The following is a 23,618-nucleotide window of genomic DNA, read 5'->3' on the forward strand; positions in this document are numbered from 1 at the left end:
TGCTGTGAACTTGAATTAATTCAGTGACCGTAGCTAATTCAGTTGTTATTTCATAATATTTGCTATGGTTCAACTAGACCTAGATTCAGAGTGAAAACATTTTTTTTGGATTTTAAACTTGCATTAATTCAGTGGTTTCAACTCTAATTATTTCAGTGACCGTAGATAATTTTTGATTTCATATCATTAAGAAGCGTACTGAGAACAAGCAGAAGAGGGGAAGGGGCCTCCCGCAAGCGACGTATTGTACCCGCCGGTATTAAGTTACCCGTAAATTGCGGGGAATAGTTGAGGGGGCCCTTACATTTCGCTTGTTCCTCGGCTTCATCATTCAGTTTGCATCTAGCTTTGTTCGCAACCTGAAGAAGGCGTGCCAAAATAGCCCAAAGCCAAAAAAATTGACTCCGAAATACCACTGTATCCATTCAGCTCTCAAGCGATGTAGACGCATTGTCTTACAGATAAACCTATTACTGGTTTGGATTGACAAATGTGCAAGGAAAATGGACTTTGATCTTGAACCCTCGGAATGTTTAGTTTTTTTCCCCCGTTCTGAACTTTCTTCAGTATAACCTGGAGAGATGAGTAGAAGATGCAGTTATTTTAAAATCAGCTGTTGACTTTTTTGAGCTGGCTGATATTACGAAGGGGAAGAAGCTGTCGATTACGGATGCTTGTCCTAAACGAACGGGACCAAACGCTCTAATGAATCACCTGAAGGACATGCTTGAACAGTTTCAGAAAATGAAAACTCAGCCTTTTCCTATCATTCCTGTTTTCGTGATACGTTCCCCCACAGAGGTTCCGTGTTTGCCTGCAGTAGCCTATTCTAGGCTCTCGGCAAAAATTAATGCTCTTCAACAGACCTTCTCCAAATTAAAGATAAGGTGACTGCTTATGATCTCCACTTCCCAGAATTAGCAGAGGAAGGTGCTGCTTCTATTCCAGTTGTAACGAATCAAGCGACAATCGTTATCACGAAGATACCGCGTGATCTTGACAATCCGTCGACACGAAAAGCTGTGACTGATAAAATTGCCGGACATGGATGTGTTGAGAATATTCGCGCCTCTGGAGACAGAGCAATAGTGGATATTGACAGCGTTGCGGCAAGCGTCTTTTGCGATTCAGCCCGATCGGTCTTGCGTGGATCGGATGTGAAGGTTCTGGAAAGGAAGTTCTACGGAATCGCAAAAGGGATTGGCGACTCGTTTGATTTATCTCTGTTCAAGAATTAAACAAGCTGAAGCAATAGCTGTTCCGTTGATTCGCGTGCGACTTAACACCCGTAAAACCTTTTGGAAGTGTGGTCCGGAATTTAAGAAAATGAAGAACCAAGCCAAGTTTAGGTTGAAAATGTGGATTGCTTGCGGTAGACCTTCTAGTGGGCAAGTTTTCAGCATCAAGCAGAGAACTAAATCGGCTTATAAGCGTCATCTTCGTGTAGTTCGGTTTTCGGCCGCTGAATTTCCGTCTAATGGTAAACAGTGCTGAGTACGTCGAAACTCGAAGAATTTTCTTCTAGTGATTTTATTACAAGATTTTCGTGGATTAAACATTATACGCGCATCTTTTCCACGATTAATTATGATGTTCATAGCCGTTTTATTGCTTTAGTGGTGAAGGTTCTTCCTAATAGTGTGAGCCAAAGACATGTTATACCTGTTGATAAATCTAATATTATGAAATCTCTTCAAAGGTTAAACTTAAAGTCAAAGTCTTGTGACCTTGATGGTATTTGTGTGGCTCATCTTTATCCGAGGTCATCTGAACTTCTATCGCATCTTCAGTTATTATTTCAGATGTGCCTTTCAAGGTCTATTGTTCCTGATTCATTTTTATGTGGAAGTGTTACTTCTATATTAAAGAAACGAAAAGATCTAAATTCGTGTAATTCGTACAGGCCGATTACCGTCGCCTGTACTCTAAGTAAATTATTTGAGTACGTTCTACTTCGACGTATCGACGAATTTGTTAATTATGAGGCTAACCAGTTCGGCTTCAGGTCAGGTCTGAGCTGTCAACATGCTCATCGTGTTTTAGCACAGCTTATTACGGAAGCCACTCGGAGTAGTTATAGTATTCATTTTTGCACCCTTGATATATCTAAAGCATTCGATAGTGTTTGCCATGCTCAGGCTTGGTATGCTCTTAGTCAACTTGGTATGAATGCGTCTGTGATTCTGGTTTTGAAGTTTTGGTATTCAAATTCTTATTTAAGATTAAAGTCAGGAAATGGTGATTTTTTTGGACATATACCAGTCAAGAGTGACCAGTCAATGAATGTGAAAATGTTTTGTCTGGTATACGTAGTTATTGTTTTACAGGATTCACAGACGTATCATACTTAGCTTATGCTGACGACTTGCTTCTTATTAACCGAACTGAGACCGGTTTAGCGCGTTCCGTCCGATCCATCGCTGATACATTTGCAAGAATTGGATTATTGCTAAAAGTAGATAAATTTGAATTTCTTATATTTAATGGGGTTATTTTGTCTCTTCCTTTGGATTGCAGTTCTTTTTCTGTACCACAAGTCACTTCTTTTCCATGGCTTGGGACTTCTGTTTGCAATTCTCTAAGTTCTTTTCGTTTTCAAACAATTCAGGATGTTCAATTTAGGCTTAAACTGGGTAATCTAAAATTGTTGGAAACCATAGACACTTCCGGGGACAAGCACTTACAAAGCCATACTCTAGTTTCTGCGACCCTTCTGTGTTATTTTGTGCAGGGTTTTATATGCTTCTGAATAAAGGTGACGTAAAGAGGGTCAAGACGGATTACTATCGGTATTGTAATTTCTTACTTTATTTACCACGATTATTTCGGAACTGAAGGTTAATTAGTAAATATCAGGCAACGGATATTGCTCTCTCAGTGGAAAAACTAAGTTCAAAATTAATTGACAAAGCGCCAATCCGTCTTGGTCCTAACAATCCTCTTATCCACCTCTTTTGCTAAATTGTTGTTTCTTTTTCTTGAATTTGTGTTTTTCGTGTTATTTTTTTTTTTTTTTGTGCTATTTGTAGTTCTTTGTTTTTTTCTCCTTGAACTCCACTTTTTCCCTTTTGTAAGTGGGTAAGAAATAAATTATTATTATTATTTTTTAACCATTATTAATAAGTTAAACTGAGAGTCGAAAGAATTGAACAAGGAAAATAATATGAAAGATCAGAATAGGCAGAAACACAGGTTTCAAGACAAGTGGACTAAGTTTTCTATTTCTTAACTGATGAATCTCTATTTTTAGCAATTCTTAAATGGACATTCCTTAATAAAGAGCATACCTTACTTAGTATTGATTGACAAAAGGGATAACAAAACACACTTTAATTAGATTCGATAAACGCTTGTATTGAAAAACTTTTGCACTTTGCTCTATAATTACACATAGCATAGACTACAAGCAGTTCAAGTATATCCTTTATTTGATAAATCCCCCTCCCCCATACACAAGTATTTATTTGTGTTCCTGCACATCCAGCAATGTCAACTCATAGAGGATAAAATAGATCCTCTGATTTGGAAATAACAAATAACCAATTTGATTCGGTTAGTTTCTGAGTTAGTTGAGTTTAAAGGGAGGTCAAATTGTGTAAGGAAAGGGACCAAGTTTTGTGAGGTTACGTCAAGTGCAAGGAAAACTATGAGTTCGATTTAAATGACAATTTTGATATTTATTACGTAGGATTACTTTCTTCGTTACTAATTAAAGCAATGAAATGAAAAAAATATTCTTATTTTCTTTTTTATTTCTTTAGTTGTATTTTTATTTTTACTTAAAGCTCTCAAAATCTAATTTGTTCAGTTTTCACTAAATGATCAGTGCAATAAATTAGCCGGTTCTCAAGTTCTAGTTGTTAATATTGTGAAGCCAATGAACCTATTTCTAAAGTATATATTTTCAGCCTCGATCTCTGTGTACTTGAAATCCCGGGAATTCAGTGACTGTTTGTTTGCCACTGTTTAGATGGAATTTGTTTTCGATAAAACTCATTTATTAATAACTACTTGCGTTATATATATATATATATATATATATATATATATATATATATATATATATATATATATATATATATATATATATATATATATATATATATATATATATATTTATATATATATATACAAACAGCAGTTTGCAGTTCATCTAATAATTAATCAAGGTAATCCATTCAGAATCTTATTATGACAAAACTTACAGAATCAAATCCTGAAGAAACAATTTTATTTGAATCCTTGAGAAAAGTGACTAGGGATTCCCGTTGACTAGAATGACTCTCAGATTCGTGAGTTATTTTTTTGGCACGAGGATCAGCAATCCTAATTTTCCTGTCCTTGCAGCTCATCGCGATCGCAGTGCCATCTATATTCCAACTACAAGAATATATGGTGTCCTGGAGTTCAGGCATGCCTGGAAACAAAAATTTAAATTAACTAATCTTGAAGGTCAGTATCAGTAACGCTAAGCTGAACCAAGGCTGCTTTTCGGAAAAAAAATATAATATAAACGGATGAAAAACTATCGAGACACATCGATGTCTTTTACGATTCCGATACACAGAGAATATTTATATATTGAAGAAAATCGCTCAGAGATTGGTGAGCGTCAGGGGAAGGAGGAGGTGAGCATCAAAAAGGTCTTCTTTAGCTCTTCTATAACCGATGATGGCACATTTCTAAGTAATTTTTATCTTTAAAGTGGACAGGATTGCTAAAACCCAGAAGCCCCTTTGGACATGGCCTTGGAAAGAGACAGTAGCTGAATAAATTTTTAGCCTTTCCATAGCAATGATCCGTCCTAAGGGTCTTTCCCTTCTTTATCTGGCCCAGATAAGGTACAAAATGGCATAGAAAACCGAAAAAGAGCTTTTCCAACATCTCAAGGTGTCAAAACCAACAAAACTACTTTGCAAACACCATGACACCAGATTTGATAACTAAAAATACTTTAAAAATCTACCAATACATATCTTGAAGCGCAGAACATAAAAAACTTCCAAACGTCCCACTCTTTACGACGAAATTCATTTAGACACTCAAATGTCCCCAATTTGCCATTTACCAAGAATATCTTGTAAATATATCTTCTAAATTTTACTAATATTTTTTTCTTATATATACAGCTGATTTTAATCAAATATAAATATATATATATATATATATATATATATATATATATATATATATATATATATATATATATATGATTATATATACAAGAGGAGATACTTGATTATATAATCAACTAGCTGTTGGGGTGGCGCTTCGTGCCACCCCAACACCTAGTTGGTGGGGGCACTTCGCGCCCCCCAAGCCCCCCCGCGCGCGTAAGTCGTTACGCGCCATGGTAGTTGTGCCCCTGTATCCCACCTGTGAATATAGATAAAAGAGAAAAGATTTCTCTTTTCGTTATAGATATATATGTTTTTAACTACGTAAAACTTGCGAATATACAACATTCTTCGATGTCCCATTGTCTGTGCATATAAATAGATTGTCAGGTTTACCGACTCTTTAACATGCAACATAAAATTGTCCATGGGAAAAACGATCTGTATTCAGATCTATACCTCATTATTCTAATGATTGCCCTTGAGCTTTGTTGATGGTGATTGCTAATCGAACATTCCCTGTGTCCCGGTCGTCATTTATATTCCCAGTATCCCAGTCGTCATTTATGTCCCAGTGTCCCAGTCTGTAATTTCTCTTTGAGCGTCCCGTTCGTCATTTATATTCCCTGTGTCCCGGTCGTCATTTGTGTCCCGGTGTCCCGGTCTGTAATTTATCTTTGAGTGTCCCGGTCGTCATTTATATCTCCCGGTCGCTATTTGTGTCCCAGTGCCCCAGTCTGTAATTTCTCTTTGAGTGTCCCGGTCGTCATTTATATTCCCTGTGTCCCGGCTTTTAGTTTTCTTTTTCTCCTTTATTTTTCTGTTTTTTCCTTTTTTTAGTTTTTTTTTTCTTTTTCAGTTTTTAGTTTTTTTAAGTTTTTTATTAGTTTTTAGTTGTTTTTTTAGTTTTTACTTTTTTTTTAAGTTTTTCTTCTCTTTTAGTTTTTTACCTTTTTTTTGTTTTTTTTTAGTTTTTTAGTTTTTTAGCTTTTTTAGTTTTTTTAGTATTTTCTTTTTAGTTTTTACCTCTTTTAGTTTTTTTTCTTCTTTTGTATTAATGCTAAAGCCAAGGTTCAAACCTGGAGCCTCTCGGACCTAGAACCTGAAACATAACGCTTTACCAACTCAGCTACTTCGGCTTGAATACATTCATTTTGAGCAGCTTCCTCGGGTGTTGCCATTGTAGGTTCTTCAGTCATTTTACAATTAGAAATTTCTCTTTCAACGATCTTCTTACAATTAAAAATTTGTCTTTGAACGATATTCTTAAATACCTGTGTCCTGGTCGTCATTTATATTCCCTGTGTCCCGGTCGTCATTTGTGTCCCGGTATCCCAGTCTGTAATTTCTCTTTGAGTGTCCCGGTCGTCATTTATATTCCCTCTGTCCCGGTCGTCATTTGTGTCCCGGTCTGTAATTTCTCTTTGAGTGTTTTTTCTTTTTAGTTTTTTACCTTTTTTCTTTTTTCAGTTTTCTTTTTCTTCTTTATTTTTCAGCGTCACTATGAAATACATATCGCCGAACCTTTGTTTCTTTAACTAAAATCTGGTAGGCATTGATGACCTTATCCAAGTCAAAATCCCAAACCCAATCATCATCGCTATCATTTTCAGTTTTGATATGTTTTGACTCTCGCTGTCCAGGTGGATTTTCATCTAACTGCACGGTTTTGCGTTCTTTAGCCGCAAGCCTGTTTTCTTGCTGTTCTTGTGATTCCTCGGCACGCTTTCTTTTCTTACTTTCTCTATCAGCCGCCAGTTTTTTGGCATAGACTCTTTGAGCAGCTTCCTCGGCTGTTGCCATTGTAGGTTCTTCAGTCATTTTACAATTAAACATTTTTCCGTCCACGATCTTCTTACAATTAAAAATTTGTCTTTGAACGATTTTCTTAAATACTTTTAGCCTTCTTTTTTCACTTTCTCTTTTAGCAGCAAGTCTGGTTTCGCGTTGCTCTTGTGATTCCTCAGCACGCTTTCTTTTCTTACTTTCTCTATCAGCAGCAAGTTTTTTGGCATAGACTCTTTGAGCAGCTTCCTCGGCTGTTGACATTGTAGGTTCTTCAGTCATTTTACAATTAAACATTTTTCCGTGAACGAATGTCTTAAATACCTTTAATGACGTCATCGTCATAATGACGACATGACGACCTGATGACCTGACGTCACTCGACACACCGACACACAGACAACTTATTTTTATATATATAGATTTAAACAAATATATAATCAAGGGTGTGTGCGTCTCTCTCTCTGTGATAACTTAATAATAAGCAACTCTAGATTCGAAGACACTATATTGAACACTCAATGTAATAACATGTGTACTTTTCTATTAATTTTTTTATGTATATACTTAATGAATTGCTTGTACCTTTGTTCTATTATTGTCGTAACAAAATTGAGCCAAGGTTTGGACAACAACAGCTAAGAGCTCATATGGCACTTGTGACGAGGTCGGAAGAGCTAACAACTAACAGCTCATATGGTATGAGCTCTAAGAAAATTCTAAGAATCAATAGATTGGTCTAAAAGGACAATCAGAGGCTTAATGCCGGTCGGGATTTAAAATAAGAGCTCTGAGACACGAGTTCCTTGTAAATATCATAATTCAATAAAATCCGATCATAAACTCGTAGGTAAAAAATACCTCATTTTTTCTAATTTTTCCTCTCTCTTCAGCCCTCCTGATGGTCGAATGGGGAAAACGACTTTATCAGTCAATTTGTGCATGTCCCTGATACGTCTACCAATTTTCATCGTCCTAGCACGTCCAGAAACACCGAACTCACCAAAGCATTTGATCCCCCCCCCTAAATCCCTCAAAGAGAGCAGATCCAGTCTGGTTACGTCAATCACATATCCACGACATTTGCTTATTCTACCCACTAAGTTTCATCCTGATCTCTCCACTCTAGGCGTTTTCCATGATTTCCAGTTTTCCCCTCCAACTCCCCCAAATGTCAACAGATCTGGCCGGGATTTAAGATATGAGCTCTGAGATATGAGTTCCTTCTAAATATCAAATTCATTAAGATCCGACAACCCGTTTGTAAGTTAAAAATACCTCAAGTTTGCCAATTTTTCCGAATTACCCCCACCCCTCACCTAATTCACCCAAAGGAAGCAGATTCAGTCCGGTTATATCAATCACGTATATAGAACTTGTTCTTATTCTTCCCACCAAGTTACATCCTAATCTCTCCACTCTAATCGTTTTCCAAGATTTCCCATTTCCCCCTCCAACTCCCCCAACTCCCAATATCACCGGATACGGTGGGATTTAAAAAAAAGCTCTGAGACATGAGGTCCTTCTAAATATCAAATTTTATCAAGATCCGATCACCCATTTGTAAGTTAAGAATACCAAATTTTTTCAATTTTTCCTCTCCCTCCAGCCCCCCCAGATGGTAAAATCGGGGAAACACTGTTATCAAGTCAATATATGCAGGTCCCTGACACGCCTACCAACTTTCTTCGTCCTTAAACGTCCAAAAGCACCAAACTCGCCAAAGCACTAGAAATCCCCCCCAACTCTCCCAAAGAGAGCAGACCCGTTCTAATTATGTCAACCAAGTATCTAGAACTTGCGCTTATTCTTCCCATTAAGTTTCATCCCGATCTCTCCACTCTAAGCGTTTTCCAAGATTTCCGGTTTCCAAGATTTCTGTTTCCCCCCTCTAACTCCTTATGTCCCCGCACCCAATTCAGATTGAAAATGGAGCATCTGAGACATAAGATCTTTCAATATATCAAGTTTCATTAAGATCTGACCTCTTATTCGGAAGATAAAGATAGCTCAATTTTCATGTTTTCCAAGATTGCCGGTTTCCCCCTCCAACTCCCCCAAATGTCACTGCATCTGGTCGGGAATTGAAATTAGAGATCTGAACCACAAGATCCTTCCTAAATATCACCATTTCATTAAGATCTTATCACCCGTTCGTAAGTTACAAATACCTAATTTTTTCTAATTTTTCGGAATTAACCCCTCCCCCACTCAACTCCCCCAAAAAGATCATATCCGGTCCGGTTCTGTCAGTCACGTATCTTGGACTTGTGCTTATTCTTCCCACTAAGTTTCATCCTGCTCTCCACTCTAAGCGTTTCCAAGATTTCCGGCTCCCCCCAAATGACGTTGGATCCAATCGGAATTTAAAATGAGAGATCTGAGTTACGAGGTCCTTCTAAATATGAAATTTCGTTAAAATCCAATCCCTCCTTCCTAAGCTAAATCAGTATTGATTTAGCCTTTGAACTGTGAGGACATAAACTGGATTTAACTCTGAATCTAATTGGATTGCGCAACTAGTGAAATTGAGCACAGTAAGAAATTAAGAAATATTATTAATTTCGAGGATTAAAAGAGTGTACACGTAAAGCGGTTTAATAGGACTTTAACGTAACCCTAATTTGCAAGCAGGAGAGGGGCAGTTCCCCCGTCGCAAGCACCGTTGTACCTGCCGGGAGGGCCTCCCTTAAACTGCAGGGATAAGCTGAACGGGGACTGACGCTTCCCTTGTTTATTGGGGTATATCCTATACCTGCTGGCACGAGACACGGCCCTCGCTTAAAGAAAAGTTCACTTTATTTCTTCATTTTTATATTTCAACTGTTAATGATGCCGGTCTTCAAACAGTTTGATCTTGCACTTGCGAAATTCAAAGATTACCCTCCATGCCCAGTTAGAATTATTAAAGTTGGAAAGGAGGATAACAAAGGAAAGTCAACATACTTCGTGTTTTGCTATGGTACCCACGAAGAGATCGACTTCTTGAGTCAAAAATATCGACGTACGATACAAATGCTAGTGTAAATCCTAGTCAATCTGTAAAGAAAGCATTCGCAGAACTTACTAATTCACCAGATGTCTACAAGTCTAAGTCAAAAACTTACCAGGTAATGATGACTGAAGCCCAAAATCAGCCTACTGCAGCAATGTCTACAGCTACTACAAATAGAATCGCAGCAACTGAATCTGAGTTAGAGAGAGCAAAAAATGAACTAATGGAAAGCATAAACTCAAAAGTTGTGGAAAGGCTAAAGGACAAAAATACGATGAAATAATCGGTAGATAGTATTGTTTGCAAATCCATGATGCAATATCGGTTGAATACAATCCGAAATTTTTGAACATTGAGAACTCACTAAAGAAATTAAGAAACCAGATAAAAAATCTAGAAGAAAGAATTGAACAAGAGCTAAGAGCTCATATGGCACTTGTGACGAGGCCAGAAGAGCTAAGAGCCAAGAGCTCAAATGGTATGAGCTCTAACAAAATTCTAAGAATCAATAGATTGATTTAAAAGGAAAATCAGAGGCTTAATGCCGGTCGGGATTTATAATAAGAGCTCTGAGTCAGAATGTCCTTCTAAATATCAAAATTCATTAAGATCCGATCACCCACTCGTAAGTTACAAATACCTCATTTTTTAAAAATTTTTCCTCTCCCTTTAGCCCCCCGGATGGTCGAATCTGGGAAAACGACTTTATCAAGTCAATTTGTGAAGCTCCCTGACACGCCTACCAATTTTCATCGTTCTAGCACGTCCAGAAGCACCAAACTCGCCAAAGCACTAAACCCCTCCCCCCAACTCCCCCAAGGCGATCGAATCCAGTACGGTTACGTCAATCAGGTATCTACGACATTTGCTTATTCTATCCACCAAGCTTCATCCCGATTCCTCCACTCTAAGCGTTTTCCAAGATTTCCGATTTCCCCCTTCAACTCCCCCAATGTCAACAGATCTGGTCAGGATTTGAAATAAAAGCTCTGAGACATGAATTACTTCTAAATATCAACCATCAAGTTTCATCCAACCTCTCCACTCTAAGCGTTTTCCAAGATTTCTGTTTCCCTCCTCCAACCCCCTTTGGCTCCGGATCCAATTTGAGTCGAAAATGGAGGATCTGAAACATAAGATCCTTCTATATATCAAGTTTCAATAACATCCGATCACCTATTCGTAAGATAAAAATACTACAATTTTCACGTTTTCCAAGAATTTTGGTTTCCCCCTCCAACTCCCCCCAACGTCACAGGACCTGGTCGAAATTTAAAATAAAAGCTTTAAAGCATAAGATCCTTCTAAATGTCAAATTTCATTAAGATCTGATCACCCGTTCGTAAGTTACAAATACCTCATTTTTCCGAATTATCCCCCCCCCACTCCACCAAAGAGAGCGGATTCGGTCTGGTTATGTCAGTCACTTATCTTAGACTTGTTTTTATTCTTTCCATCCAGTTTCATCCTGATCTCTCCGCTTTAAGTATTTTCTAAGATTTCCGCCCCCCCCCAATGACGCTGAATCTGGTTGAGATTGGAAATAAGAGATCTGAGTTACGAGGTCCATCTAAATATGAAGTTTCAAGAATATCCGATCACTCTTTCTAAGTTAAAAATACGTATTTTTTTCTAATTTTTCAGAATTAACGACCCCCCCCCAATTCCCCAAAATAGAGCGGATCCGTTCCAATTATGTCAATGACGTATCTAAGACTTCTGCTTATTTTTCCCACCAAGTTTCATCCCGATCTCTACACTCTAAGCGTTTTCCATGATTTTAGGTTCCCCCCAAACTCCCCCCAACGTCACCAGATCCGGTCGGGATTTAAAATAAGAGCTTTGAGACACGATATCCTCCTAAATATAAATTTCACTGATATCTGGACACCCGTTCGTAAGTTAAAAATACGTCACTTTTTTAAATTTTCAGAATTAACCCTCCCCCATTCCCATCTACCCCAAACAGAGCGGATCCGTTCCGGTTATATCAATCATGTATCTAGGACTGGTGCTTATTTTTCCCACCAAGTTTCCTTCCGATCCCTCCACTTTAAGTGTTTTCCAAGATTTTAGGTTTCCCCCTCCCAACTCCCCCCAATGTCACCGGATCCGGTCGGGATTTAAAAGAAGGGCTCTGAGACACGATATCCTTCCAAAAGTCAAATTTCATTAAGATATGATCAACCGTTCGTAAATAAAAAATAGTTCATTTTTTCTATTTTTTCCGAATTAACCGGCCACCCACTCCCCCCTCAGATGATAAAATCAGAAAACTATTTCTAATTTAATCTGGTCCGGTCCCTGACACGCCTGCCAAATTTCATCGTCCTAGCTTACCTGGAAGTGCCTAAAGTAGCAAAACCGGGATCGACAGACAAACAGACCGACATAATTTGCGATTGCTATATGTCACTTGATTAATACGAAGTGCCATAAAAACTGGAGGTAAAACTAGATGATTTTGACCAGGATTCGTTACTAGATAGCTTGGTATTTTATGGATTAAGGCAGTAACCTAACTTCGACCTCCAAACCACCATGATTCGCCTTTTATCTGACAAGACTGACTAACTCATTAAATACACACACACGAAAAAAATATACATATATACACACATAAACATATATATATATATACTAGCTGTTGGGGTGGCGCTTCGCGCCACCCCAACACCTAGTTGGTGGGGGCGCTTCGCGCCCCCCCAAGCCCCCCCGCGCGCGTAAGTCGTTACGCTCCATATTAGTTACGCGCCATTGTAGTTGTGTCCCTATGTCCCACCTGTGAATATAGATATATATATATATATATATATATATATATATATATATATATATATATATATATATATATATATATATATATGTTTTTAACTACGTAAAACTTGCGAATATACAACATTCTTTGCTGTCCCATTGTCTGTGCATATAAATAGATTGTCAGGTTTACCGACTCTTGAACATGCAACATATAATGGTCCATGGGAAAACAATCCGTATTCAGATCTATACCTCATGATTCTAATGATTGCCCTTGAGCTTTGTTGATGGTGATTGCTAATCGACCATTCCCTGAGTCGCCATCGTCATTTATATATCCCCCTGTGCACCCCGGCGTCCCCTTTGTAGTTATGTCCCTGTGTCCCGGTCGTCATTTATATTCCCTGTGTCCCGGTCGTCATTTGTGTCCCGGTGTTCCAGTCTGTGATTTCTCTTTGAGTGTCCCGGGCGTCATTTATATTCCTTGTGTCCCGGTGTCCCGGTCGTCATTTATATCCCCCTGTGCCCCCCGGCGTCCCCATTGTAGTTGTGTCCCTGTGTCCCGGTCGTCATTTATATTCCCTGTGTCCCGGTCGTCATTTGTATCCCGGTGTCCCGGTCTGTATATACATTCGTTTTTTAGTTTTGTTTTTCTCCTTTATTTTTTTCCTTTTTTCTTTTTTTTCTTTTTTAGTTTATTTAGATTTTTAGATTTCTTAGTTTTTTTAGTTTTTTTTTTACTTATGTCCTGGTCGTCATTTATACTCCCTGTGTCCCGGTCGTCATTTGTGTCTCGGTGCTTTGTTGATTGCTAATTTATATTATATTTATATTTATATTTTTTATATTTATTAATATTTTTTTAGTTTTCTTTTTCTCTTATTTTTCAGTTTTTTCCTTTTTTTTTAGTTTTTTCTTTTTTAGTTTTTAGTTTTTTTTTGTTTTTTACCTTTTTTTAGTTTTTTTAGTTTTTTAGCTTTTTTAGTTTTTTTATTAGTTTTTAGTTTTTTTTTAGTTTTTGCCTTTTTTTAGTTTTTTCAGTTTTTTTTAGTTTTTAGTTTTTTACCTTTTTTTATTTTTTTTTAGTTTTTTAGCTTTTTTATTTTTTTTTCTTTTTAGTTTTTTTGTAGTTTTTATCTTTTTTAGTTTTTTTTCTTCTTTTGTATTAGTGTGAAATAATTCAGACGTCATATGCAGACAAACACGACGTCACTCGACAGACAGACAGACAGACATAACCCACAAACAACTTATTTTTATATATATTTATTCATATTTTTTTAGTTTTCTTTTTCTCTTTTATTTTTCAGTTTTTTCCTTTTTTTTAGTTTTTTTTAGTTTTTTAGCTTTTTTAGTTTTTTTTTCTTTTTAGTTTTTTTTGTAGTTTTTACCTTTTTTAGTTTTTTTCTTCTTTTGTATTAGTGTGAAATAATTCAGACGTCATATGCGGACAAACATGACGTCACCTGATCCACAGATCCACAGATCCACACACAGACAACTTATTTTTATATATATAGATATATATATATACATATATATATATATATATCTATATATATATATATATATATATATATATATATATATATATATATATATATATATATATATATATATACATATATATATATATATATATATATATATATATATATATATATATATATATATATATATATATATATATATATATATATATATATATATATATAAAAATAAGTTGTCTGTCTGTGTGTCTGTCTGTGGATCAGGTGACGTCATGTTTCTGTGTTGACTGACGTCATGAAATTAGTTGTCGTCATTTTTGCTTTGACGGTGACGTCATTCAAGATATTTAAGACATATGTTCACGTAGAAATCTATTAATGTTTAAGTTTACAATGACTGATGAACTTACCATGGCAAAAGCCGATGAAGATGCTCAAAGAATCTATGCCAAAAAACTTGCTGCTGATAGAGAAAGTCAGAAAAGAAAGCGTGCCGAGGAATCGAAAGAACAGCAAGGAAACAGGCTTGAAGCTGATAGAGAAAGAAAGAACAGAAAGCGTGCCAAAGAATCAAAAGAACAGCAAGGAAACAGGCTTGAGGCTGATATAGAAAGAAAGAACAGAAAGCGTGCCGAGGAATCAAAAGAACAGCAAGGAAACAGGCTTGAGGCTGATAGAGAAAAAAAGAACAGAAAGCGTGCCGAGGAACTACCAGAGCAACGCGGAAGCAGACTTGCTGCTAAAAGAGAAAGTGAAAAAAAGAAGGCGTGCCGAGGAATTACAAGAACAGCAAGAAATCAGGCTTGCTGCTGATAGAGAAAGTAAGAAAAGAAAGCGTGCCGAGGAATCACAAGAACAGCAAGAAATCAGGCATGCTGCTGATAGAGAAAGTAAGAAAAGAAAGCGTGCCGAGGAATCAGAGCAACCTGAAAGTTATCGCCTGGCATTCAGGTACAACCCAGTCGATGATTATAGCTTGAGTAGATGTGTTCAAATCGGGACAATGTCTAAAATTTGTCCCTATTGCAAGGCCTTGAAATTCAATGGTGAAACAATGGGAATGTGTTGCGCCTCAGGAAAAGTTAAACTTCCTCTATTGGCTGCACCACCAGAGCCATTGAAGACGAATGAATGCTTGCCTGAAAAATTCTAATTTATGGGCACACGTAAAAATATTAAAATTAACTACAAATATGCGTGTCCGATTGCAAAACGATGACTCTGGTCGAACATTTTCAGATCAATTGCTGACAATTGGAAAAGGAAAGCTCCCAGTAGACTCAATTTCAGGACGTATACAACTACCTGCTGATTTCTGTAATTTAGTGACGTCCAAAAATGAATTGATTGAAAAAGTATTTCCGAATATTCTAAAAAATTAAAAATAATAATAGCTAAGTGAAAGAGCGATTCTCGCACCCAAAAATATAGACGTCCACGAAATCAACAATATTGTTTTGACCAAGATTCGAGACCAGGCAGTCCTTTACAAGTCAGTCGACACAGTTTTGGAACCAAATGAAGCGGTTAATTATCCATCTGAATTTTTAAATTCCATAGATCCTTCAGGGTTTCCACCACACGTGCTACAACTAAAAATAGGCGTACCAATAATACTTTTAAGAAATATCAACCCACCAAAGGTTTGCAATGGCACGCGACTTGCCGTAAAAAAAACAATGGAAAACCTAATAGAGGCCACAATCTTGACAGGGCCTAATGAGGGTGAGGCTGTTCTTATTCCTCGCATTCCCATGATTCCAACGGATCTGCTTTTTCAATTTAAAAGATTGCAATTTCCAATTCGATTAGTATTTGCAATCACCATTAACAAAGCTCAAGGTCAATCATTAGAAAAATGTGGTATAGATCTTAATACTGATTGTTTTTCCCATGGACAATTGTACGTTGCATGTTCGAGGGTCGGTAAACCTGACAATGTATTTATATGCAGCGACAATTGGACAGCGAAGAATGTTGTATATTCGCAAGTTTTACGCAGTTAATTTGTATTGTATCTATCTATCTATCTATCTATATAAAAACGAGTTGTGTGGATGCATGTTTGTTTGTTTGTAAAAAGAGCGTTTGCATATGACGTCATTATTAGTACACACGGCTTTGTATATGCACAGACAATGGGAAAGCCAAGAATGTTGTTTATTCGCAATTTTTACGTAGTTTGAAACACATATATAAATCTACCTATATTCACAGGTGGGACACAGGGACACAACTACAATGGCGCATAACTAATATGGCACGTAACGACTTACGCGCGCGGGGGGGCTTGGGGGGGCGCGAAGCGCCCCACCAACTAGGTGTTGGGGTGGCGCGAAGCGCCACCCCAACAGCTAGTATATATATATATATATATATATATATATATATATATATATATATATATATATATATATATATATATATATATATATATATATATATATATATATATATATCTATATATATAAAAATAAGTTGTTTGTCTGTCTGTCAACTGACGTCATTCGGATTGAGCTGTATGTCGTCATACTTATAAAAATAAGTTGTTTGTCTGTCTGTCGACTGACGTCATTTGGATTGAGCTGTATGTCGTCATGAAGTTAGTTGTCGTCATGTTTGTTATGACGACGTCACGTTTGTCAACTGATGAAATTACATACCGGAACACCGGGACACAAATGACGACCAGGACACCAGGAAACAGGGAATATAAATGAGGACCGGGACACTCAAAGAGAAATTACAGACAGGGACACCGGGACACAAATAACGACCGAATCTATCTATATATATAAAAACTACCGTTGGGGGACATATAAATAGATTGTCAGGTTTACCGACTCTTGAACATGCAACATAAAAAAAACTAAAAACTGAAAAACAAAAAAAAACTAAAAAAAGGAAAAAAACTGAAAAATAAACGAGGATATATATATATATATATATATATATATATATATATATATATATATATATATATATATATATATATATATATTATATATATAAAAATAAGTTGTTTGTCTGTCTGTCGACTGACGTCATTCGGATTGAGCTGTATGTCGTCATACTTATAAAAATAAGTTGTTTGTCTGTCTGTCGACTGACGTCATTCGGATTGAGCTGTATGTCGTCATGAAGTTAGTTGTCGTCATGTTTGTTATGACGACGTCATGTTTGTCAACTGATGAAATTACAGACCGGAACACCGGGACACAAATGACGACCAGGACACCAGGAAACAGGGAATATAAATGACGACCGGGACACTCAAAGAAAAATTACAGACAGGGACACCGGGACACAAATAACGACCGAATCTATCTATATATATCATTTACCTGAATATTTTAGAATTAGTTTTGTTTTTTGTTAGGTTCCTGCTATTCAACGCGTGACTTCAACTCGTCACGAATTAGTGAAAATTATAAGATGTCTACTTGGAATAATTATGTTGAAAGTGCTCAAAGAGCTACTCAAGAGTCTATGCCAAAAAACTTGCGGCTGATAGAGAAAGTAAGAAAAGAAAGCGTGCCGAGGAATCTCAAGAACAGCAAGAAAACAGGCTTGCGGCTGATAGAGAAAGTAAGAGAAGAAAGCGTGCCGAGGAATCACAAGAACAGCGAGAAAACAGGCTTGCGGCTGATAGAGAAGGTAAGAACAGAAAGCATGCCGAGGAATCACAAGAGCAACGTGAAAACAGGCTTGCGGCTTCAAAAGATAATGCCAAAAGAAAGCATGCCGAGGAATTATTGCAAGGCCTTAAAATTCAATGGTGAAACAATGGGAATGTGTTGCGCCTCAGGAAAAGTTAAACTTCCTCTATTGGCTGCACCACCAGAGCCATTGAAGACTTTCCTTACTGGAACTACGTCAGAATCTAAGCGTTTTTTGTCACAAATCAGAAAATATAACTCATGTTTCCAAATGACGTCGTTTGGAGCACAAATCGAAAATCCAGATCAATTTATGTCTACTTTCAAAGTAAAAGGGCAAATTTATCATAGAGCAGGGTCCCTTCTACCATTCTCAGGCGAGAATCATAAATTTTTACAATTGTACTTCATCAGTGATAGAAATTCTGAATTGAATGCACGTTGCGAAATTTCTCCCAACGGAAGATGGCGGTAAAACAGCAATAATAAAGAAGCGTAACGGTACCACCATCGAAGTAGATAACCAGTGGGTTGTTCCATATTCCCCATTATTATCAAAAACATTTAATGCACACATAAACGTTGAATACTGTAACTCCGTAAAGGCAGTTACAGTACTAATGGCAGTTTTTGGCTTGCAGTCCGAAATCAAAGATATCGACGAAATCGTACAATATCAGGCTGGAAGATACATAAGCAGTAATGAAGCTGTTTGGCGAATTCTTTCATTTCCGATACATGAACGTAGTCCAGCTGTTGTTCACTTAGCGGTACATTTACAGAATGGTCAACGTGTTTATTTCTCGGAAACCAACGTGCAACAAAGAGCCCTGAATCCACCGGATACAAAGTTAACCGCTTTCTTTTCGCTTTGCAAAAATGATTCTTTTGCAAAAAAACTGCTGTATACTGAAGTGCCTTCGTATTACACGTGGAATACTAAAAATAAAGTATTTGAACGTCGAAAACAGGGTAAGTCAGTCGACGGCCAACCTACCATCTTCAAAGATACCACGATAGGAAGACTCTACACCGTTCACCCCAATCAACATGAATGCTTCTTTCTACGCCTGCTTTTGGTGAATGTGCCCGGTCCGACATCCTTTGAGTATTTGAAGACTGTAAATGGTACTATACATGACACTTACCGTAGTGCATGCCAAGCTCTGAATTTATTGGAGAATGACCAACACTGTGATAACTGCATCAATGACGCGCACGAAACGTCAACCCCAAGTCAAATTCGTGCATTGTTTGGCATCATTTTAACAACTTGCTCTCCATCAGCTCCTACAGAGTTATGGGAAAAATATAAGTCAAAAATGTCCGAAGATATACTCCATCGAAAACAGTTAGAGACGTCAGATATGACTTTTGATTTTACATCAGAAATTTATAACTACACTTTAGTTGTTATAGAAGATTCGTGCGTACGTATGGCAAACAAACCTCTTCAGGATTTGGGAATGCCTTCACCTAACCGTATCGCTGCTGTTTCGACATGTGTAGAATTGGATCGTGAACAAAGTTACAGTACGAGTGATCTATTGTCGTATGTACAAAATAACATTTCCAAGTTAACGTCGGAACAAAAAGACATTTATGATACGATAATGCATTGTGTCGATAACAACGTTGGAGAAATTTTCTTTTTGGATGCGCCAGGAGGTACTGGTAAAACGTTTGTGATAAAACTGATTCTGGCATCAATTCGATCAAAAAATGATATAGCGTTGGCAATTGCGTCGTCCGGAATAGCCGCAACATTGCTGCCTGGTGGAAGAACTGCTCATTCCGCTTTGAAATTGCCTCTTAACTTGCATTCTACAGAAACTCCCACGTGCAATATTTCCAAATCATCTGGGATGGGTAAAGTATTGCAGCAATGCAAACTTATTATTTGGGATGAGTGCACAATGGCACACAAAAAATCGCTCGAGGCTCTGGATCAATGCTTGAAAGATTTGCGAGGGAAGTCGAAACCCTTTGGCAGCACATTAATATTGCTTGCGGGAGATTTCAGGCAAACATTACCTATAATACCTAGATCAACTCCTGCAGACGAAATGAATGCTTGCCTGAAAAATTCTAATTTATGGGCACACGTAAAAACATTAAAATTAACTACAAATATGCGTGTCCGATTGCAAAACGATGACTCTGGTCAAACATTTTCAGATCAATTGCTGGCAATGGGAAACGGAAAGCTCCCAGTAGACTCAATTTCAGGACGTATACAACTACCTTCTGATTTCTGTAATTTAGTGACGTCCAAAAATGAATTGATTGAAAAAGTATTTCCGAATATTCTAAAAAATTATAAAAATAATAAATGGCTAAGTGAAAGAGCGATTCTCGCACCCAAAAATATAGACGTCCACGAAATCAACAATATTGTTTTGACCAAGATTCGAGACCAGGCAGTCCTTTACAAGTCAGTCGACACAGTTTTGGAACCAAATGAAGCGGTTAATTATCCATCTGAATTTTTAAATTCCGTGGATCTTTCAGGGTTTCCACCACACGTGCTACAACTAAAAATAGGCGTACCAATAATACTTTTAAGAAATATCAACCCACCAAAGCTTTGCAATGGCACGCGACTTGCCGTAAAAAAAACAATGGAAAACCTAATAGAGGCCACAATCTTGACAGGGCCTTTTGAGGGTGAGGCTGTTCTTATTCCTCGCATTCCCATGATTCCAACAGATCTGCCTTTTCAATTTAAAAGATTGCAATTCCCAATTCGATTAGTATTTGCAATCACCATTAACAAAGCTCAAGGTCAATCATTAGAAAAATGTGGTATAGATCTCAATACTGATTGTTTTTCCCATGGACAATTGTACATTGCATGTTCGAGGGTCGGTAAACCTCACAATTTATTTATATGCAGCGACAATTGGACAGCGAAGAATGTTGTATATTCGCAAGTTTTACGCAGTTAATTTTTATTGTATCTATCTATCTATCTATCTATATAAAAACGAGTTGTGTGTATGCATGTTTGTTTGTTTGTAAAAAGAGCGTTTGCATATGACGTCATTATTAGTACATACGGCTTTGTATATGGACAGACAATGGGAAAGCCAAGAATGTTGTAGATTCGCAATTTTTACGTAGTTTGAAACACATATATAAATCTATCTATATTCACAGGTGGGACACAGGGACACAACTACAATGGCGCGTAACTAATATGGCGCGTAACGACTTACGCGCGCGGGGGGGCTTGGGGGGGCGCGAAGCGCCCCACCAACTAGGTGTTGGGGTGGCGCGAAGCGCCACCCCAACAGCTAGCATATATATATATATATATATATATATATATATATATATATATATATATATATATATATATATATATATATATATATATATATATATATATATATATATATATCATGAAAAGAGAAATCACCAATGCTACAGCACAAAAAAAAAAAAAAAAAAAAAAAAAAAAAGAGACAGGAGAAAAGGAAGACTGTTTTCCTAAATTAGTGATTAATATAGACCAGCACTTGAATGAGGCCTTAACCCTACTCATCCATACAATCACATAGGTCAAACAGCATAGCCACACACAATCAACCATAAAGAATAATCCATGGACAGGCAGTCATGTCGTCAATAAGTATAAGTCGTCATTTACCGAACAATAGAAAAAATAATATAGACAAATAATTCAGAGGCAACACCCAACATAAGGGCTCATCAGGAGAATACACTGGCCTATATAGGGTTTCGCCACTCTAAATTCTCTACCCAGCACAGTGTTGTGGCTACCACAGAATATCCATGGCATCCCCGCGTCAGGTATCACCCCCAAAATACATGCCTATGAAAAAAAAACAGCAAATGTAAAACAACCAAGTAAAACCAAAACAAGCTTATCTTGTTAATATATCCCTCCCTTTAGCAACAATAGGTAAACTAAATATTATAAATTTTACCAAATCACAAATATTAACACATTGCAAAAAACCTGAATGAACTAAACAATTATAGAATTCATCTTTACCATGTGGCTAATTTTAAAAAGAAATCCGCTCAATTAGAAACACAATTCAAAATAAATGGCGCTGTGACAACATTTCTCGAACCTCCGAAATTAGTTAAAAATTTCTTTAAGTATTTCTGGTAACGCGGTATGTTCCAGGTTCTAGGTTCGAGAGGTTCCAGGTTCAAACCTTACAAAAACTACAAAAAAAACAAAAAAAAAAAATAAAAAAGCTAAAAAAAGTAAAAAAAAGGTAAAAAACTAAAACCTAAAAAAGAAAAAAAACTAAAAACTAATAAAAATAACTAAAAAAAAGGTAAAAACTACAAAACAAACCAAAAACTAAAAAAAACTAAAAAAAGGTAAAAAACTAAAAAAACTAAAAACTAAAAAAGAAAAAAAACTAAAAAAGGAAAAAACTGAAAAATAAAGGAGAAAAAGAAAACTAAAAAAATAAGAATAAAAATATAAAACTAAAAAAAGGGTAAAAACTACAAAAAAAACTAAAAAGAAAAAAGAAAAAAAACTAAAAAGAAAAAAAAGGTAAAAACCAAAAAAAAGGCACAGGGGGATATATAAATGACGACGGGGACACAGAGAAGGTCCGAGGTTCTAGGTCCGAGGTTCTAGGTCCGAGAGGTTCCAGGTTCGAATGTTGGCTTTAGCATTAATGCAAAAGAAGAAAAAAAACTAAAAAAGAAAAAAAAACTAAAAAAGGTAAAAATAAAAAAAATAATAAAAACTAATAAAAAAAAACTGAAAAAGAAAAAAAACTAAAAAAAGGAAAAAAACTGACAATTAAAGGAGAAAAAGAAAACTAAAAAAATAAAATTAAAAAAACTAAAAAAGGGAAAAACTACAAAAAAAAAACTAAAAAGAAAAAAGAAAAAAAAGACGACCGGGACACTCAAAGAGAAATTACAGACTGGGACACCGGGATACAAATGACGACTGGGACGTGTGTGTCGACTGATGTCATGTTTGTGTGTCGACTGACGTCATGTTTGTGTGTTGACTGACGTCATGTTTGTCGACTATAAATGACGACTGGGACACAGGGACACAGGGGCAAGTAACTAATATGGCGCGTAACAACTTACGCTCGCGGGGGGGCTTATATATATAAAAATAAGTTGTCTGTCTGTGTGTCTGTCTGTCAGGTGACGTCATGTTTCTGTGTCGACTGACGTCATGAAGTTAGTTGTCGTCATTTTTGCTATGACGGTGACGTCATTAATGGTATTTAAGACATGCGTTCACGGAAAAATGTTTAATTGTAAAAGGACTGAAGAACCTACAATGGCAACAGCCGAGGAAGCTGCTCAACGAGTCTATGCCAAAAAACTTGCTGCTGATAGAGAAAGTAAGAGAAGAAAGCGTGCCGAGGAATCACAAGAACAGCAAGAAAACAGGCTTGCAGCTGATAGAGAAAGTAAGAAAAGAAAGCGTTGCCGAGGAATCACAAGAACAGCAAGAAAACAGGCTTGCGGCTAAAGAACGCAAAACCGCGCAGTTAGATGAAAATCCACCTGGAAAGCGAGAGTCAAAACATATCAAAACTGAAAATGATAGCGATGATGATTGGGTTTGGGATTTTGACTTGGATAAGGTCATCAATGCCTACCAGATTTAACTTAAAAAACAAAGGTTCGGCGATATGTACTTCATAGTGACGCTGAAAAATAAAGAAAAAAAAACTGAAAAAATGTAAAAAACTAAAAAAAAAACTAAAAAGAAAAAACACTCAAAGATAAATTACAGACCGGCACACAAATGACGACCGACATAGAGGGAATATAAATGATGACCCAG

General features: G+C 36.8%; 1 protein-coding gene across 1 annotated transcript in view; it reads right to left on the reverse strand.

Moving 5' to 3' along the window:
- Window positions 1-23,618, reverse strand: part of LOC136043064 (coronin-7-like) — a gene marked incomplete in the record, with an annotated part of 162,557 nt that overhangs the window by 44,236 nt on the left and 94,703 nt on the right. The window contains 1 exon segment of the mRNA XM_065727976.1: window positions 4,206-4,417. Within this exon segment, the coding sequence (XP_065584048.1) occupies window positions 4,206-4,417 (212 nt within the window).

This window comes from Artemia franciscana, chromosome 2 (genome assembly GCF_032884065.1).
Source record: "Artemia franciscana chromosome 2, ASM3288406v1, whole genome shotgun sequence".
In the NCBI taxonomy this organism is placed as follows: Eukaryota; Metazoa; Arthropoda; class Branchiopoda; order Anostraca; family Artemiidae; genus Artemia; species Artemia franciscana.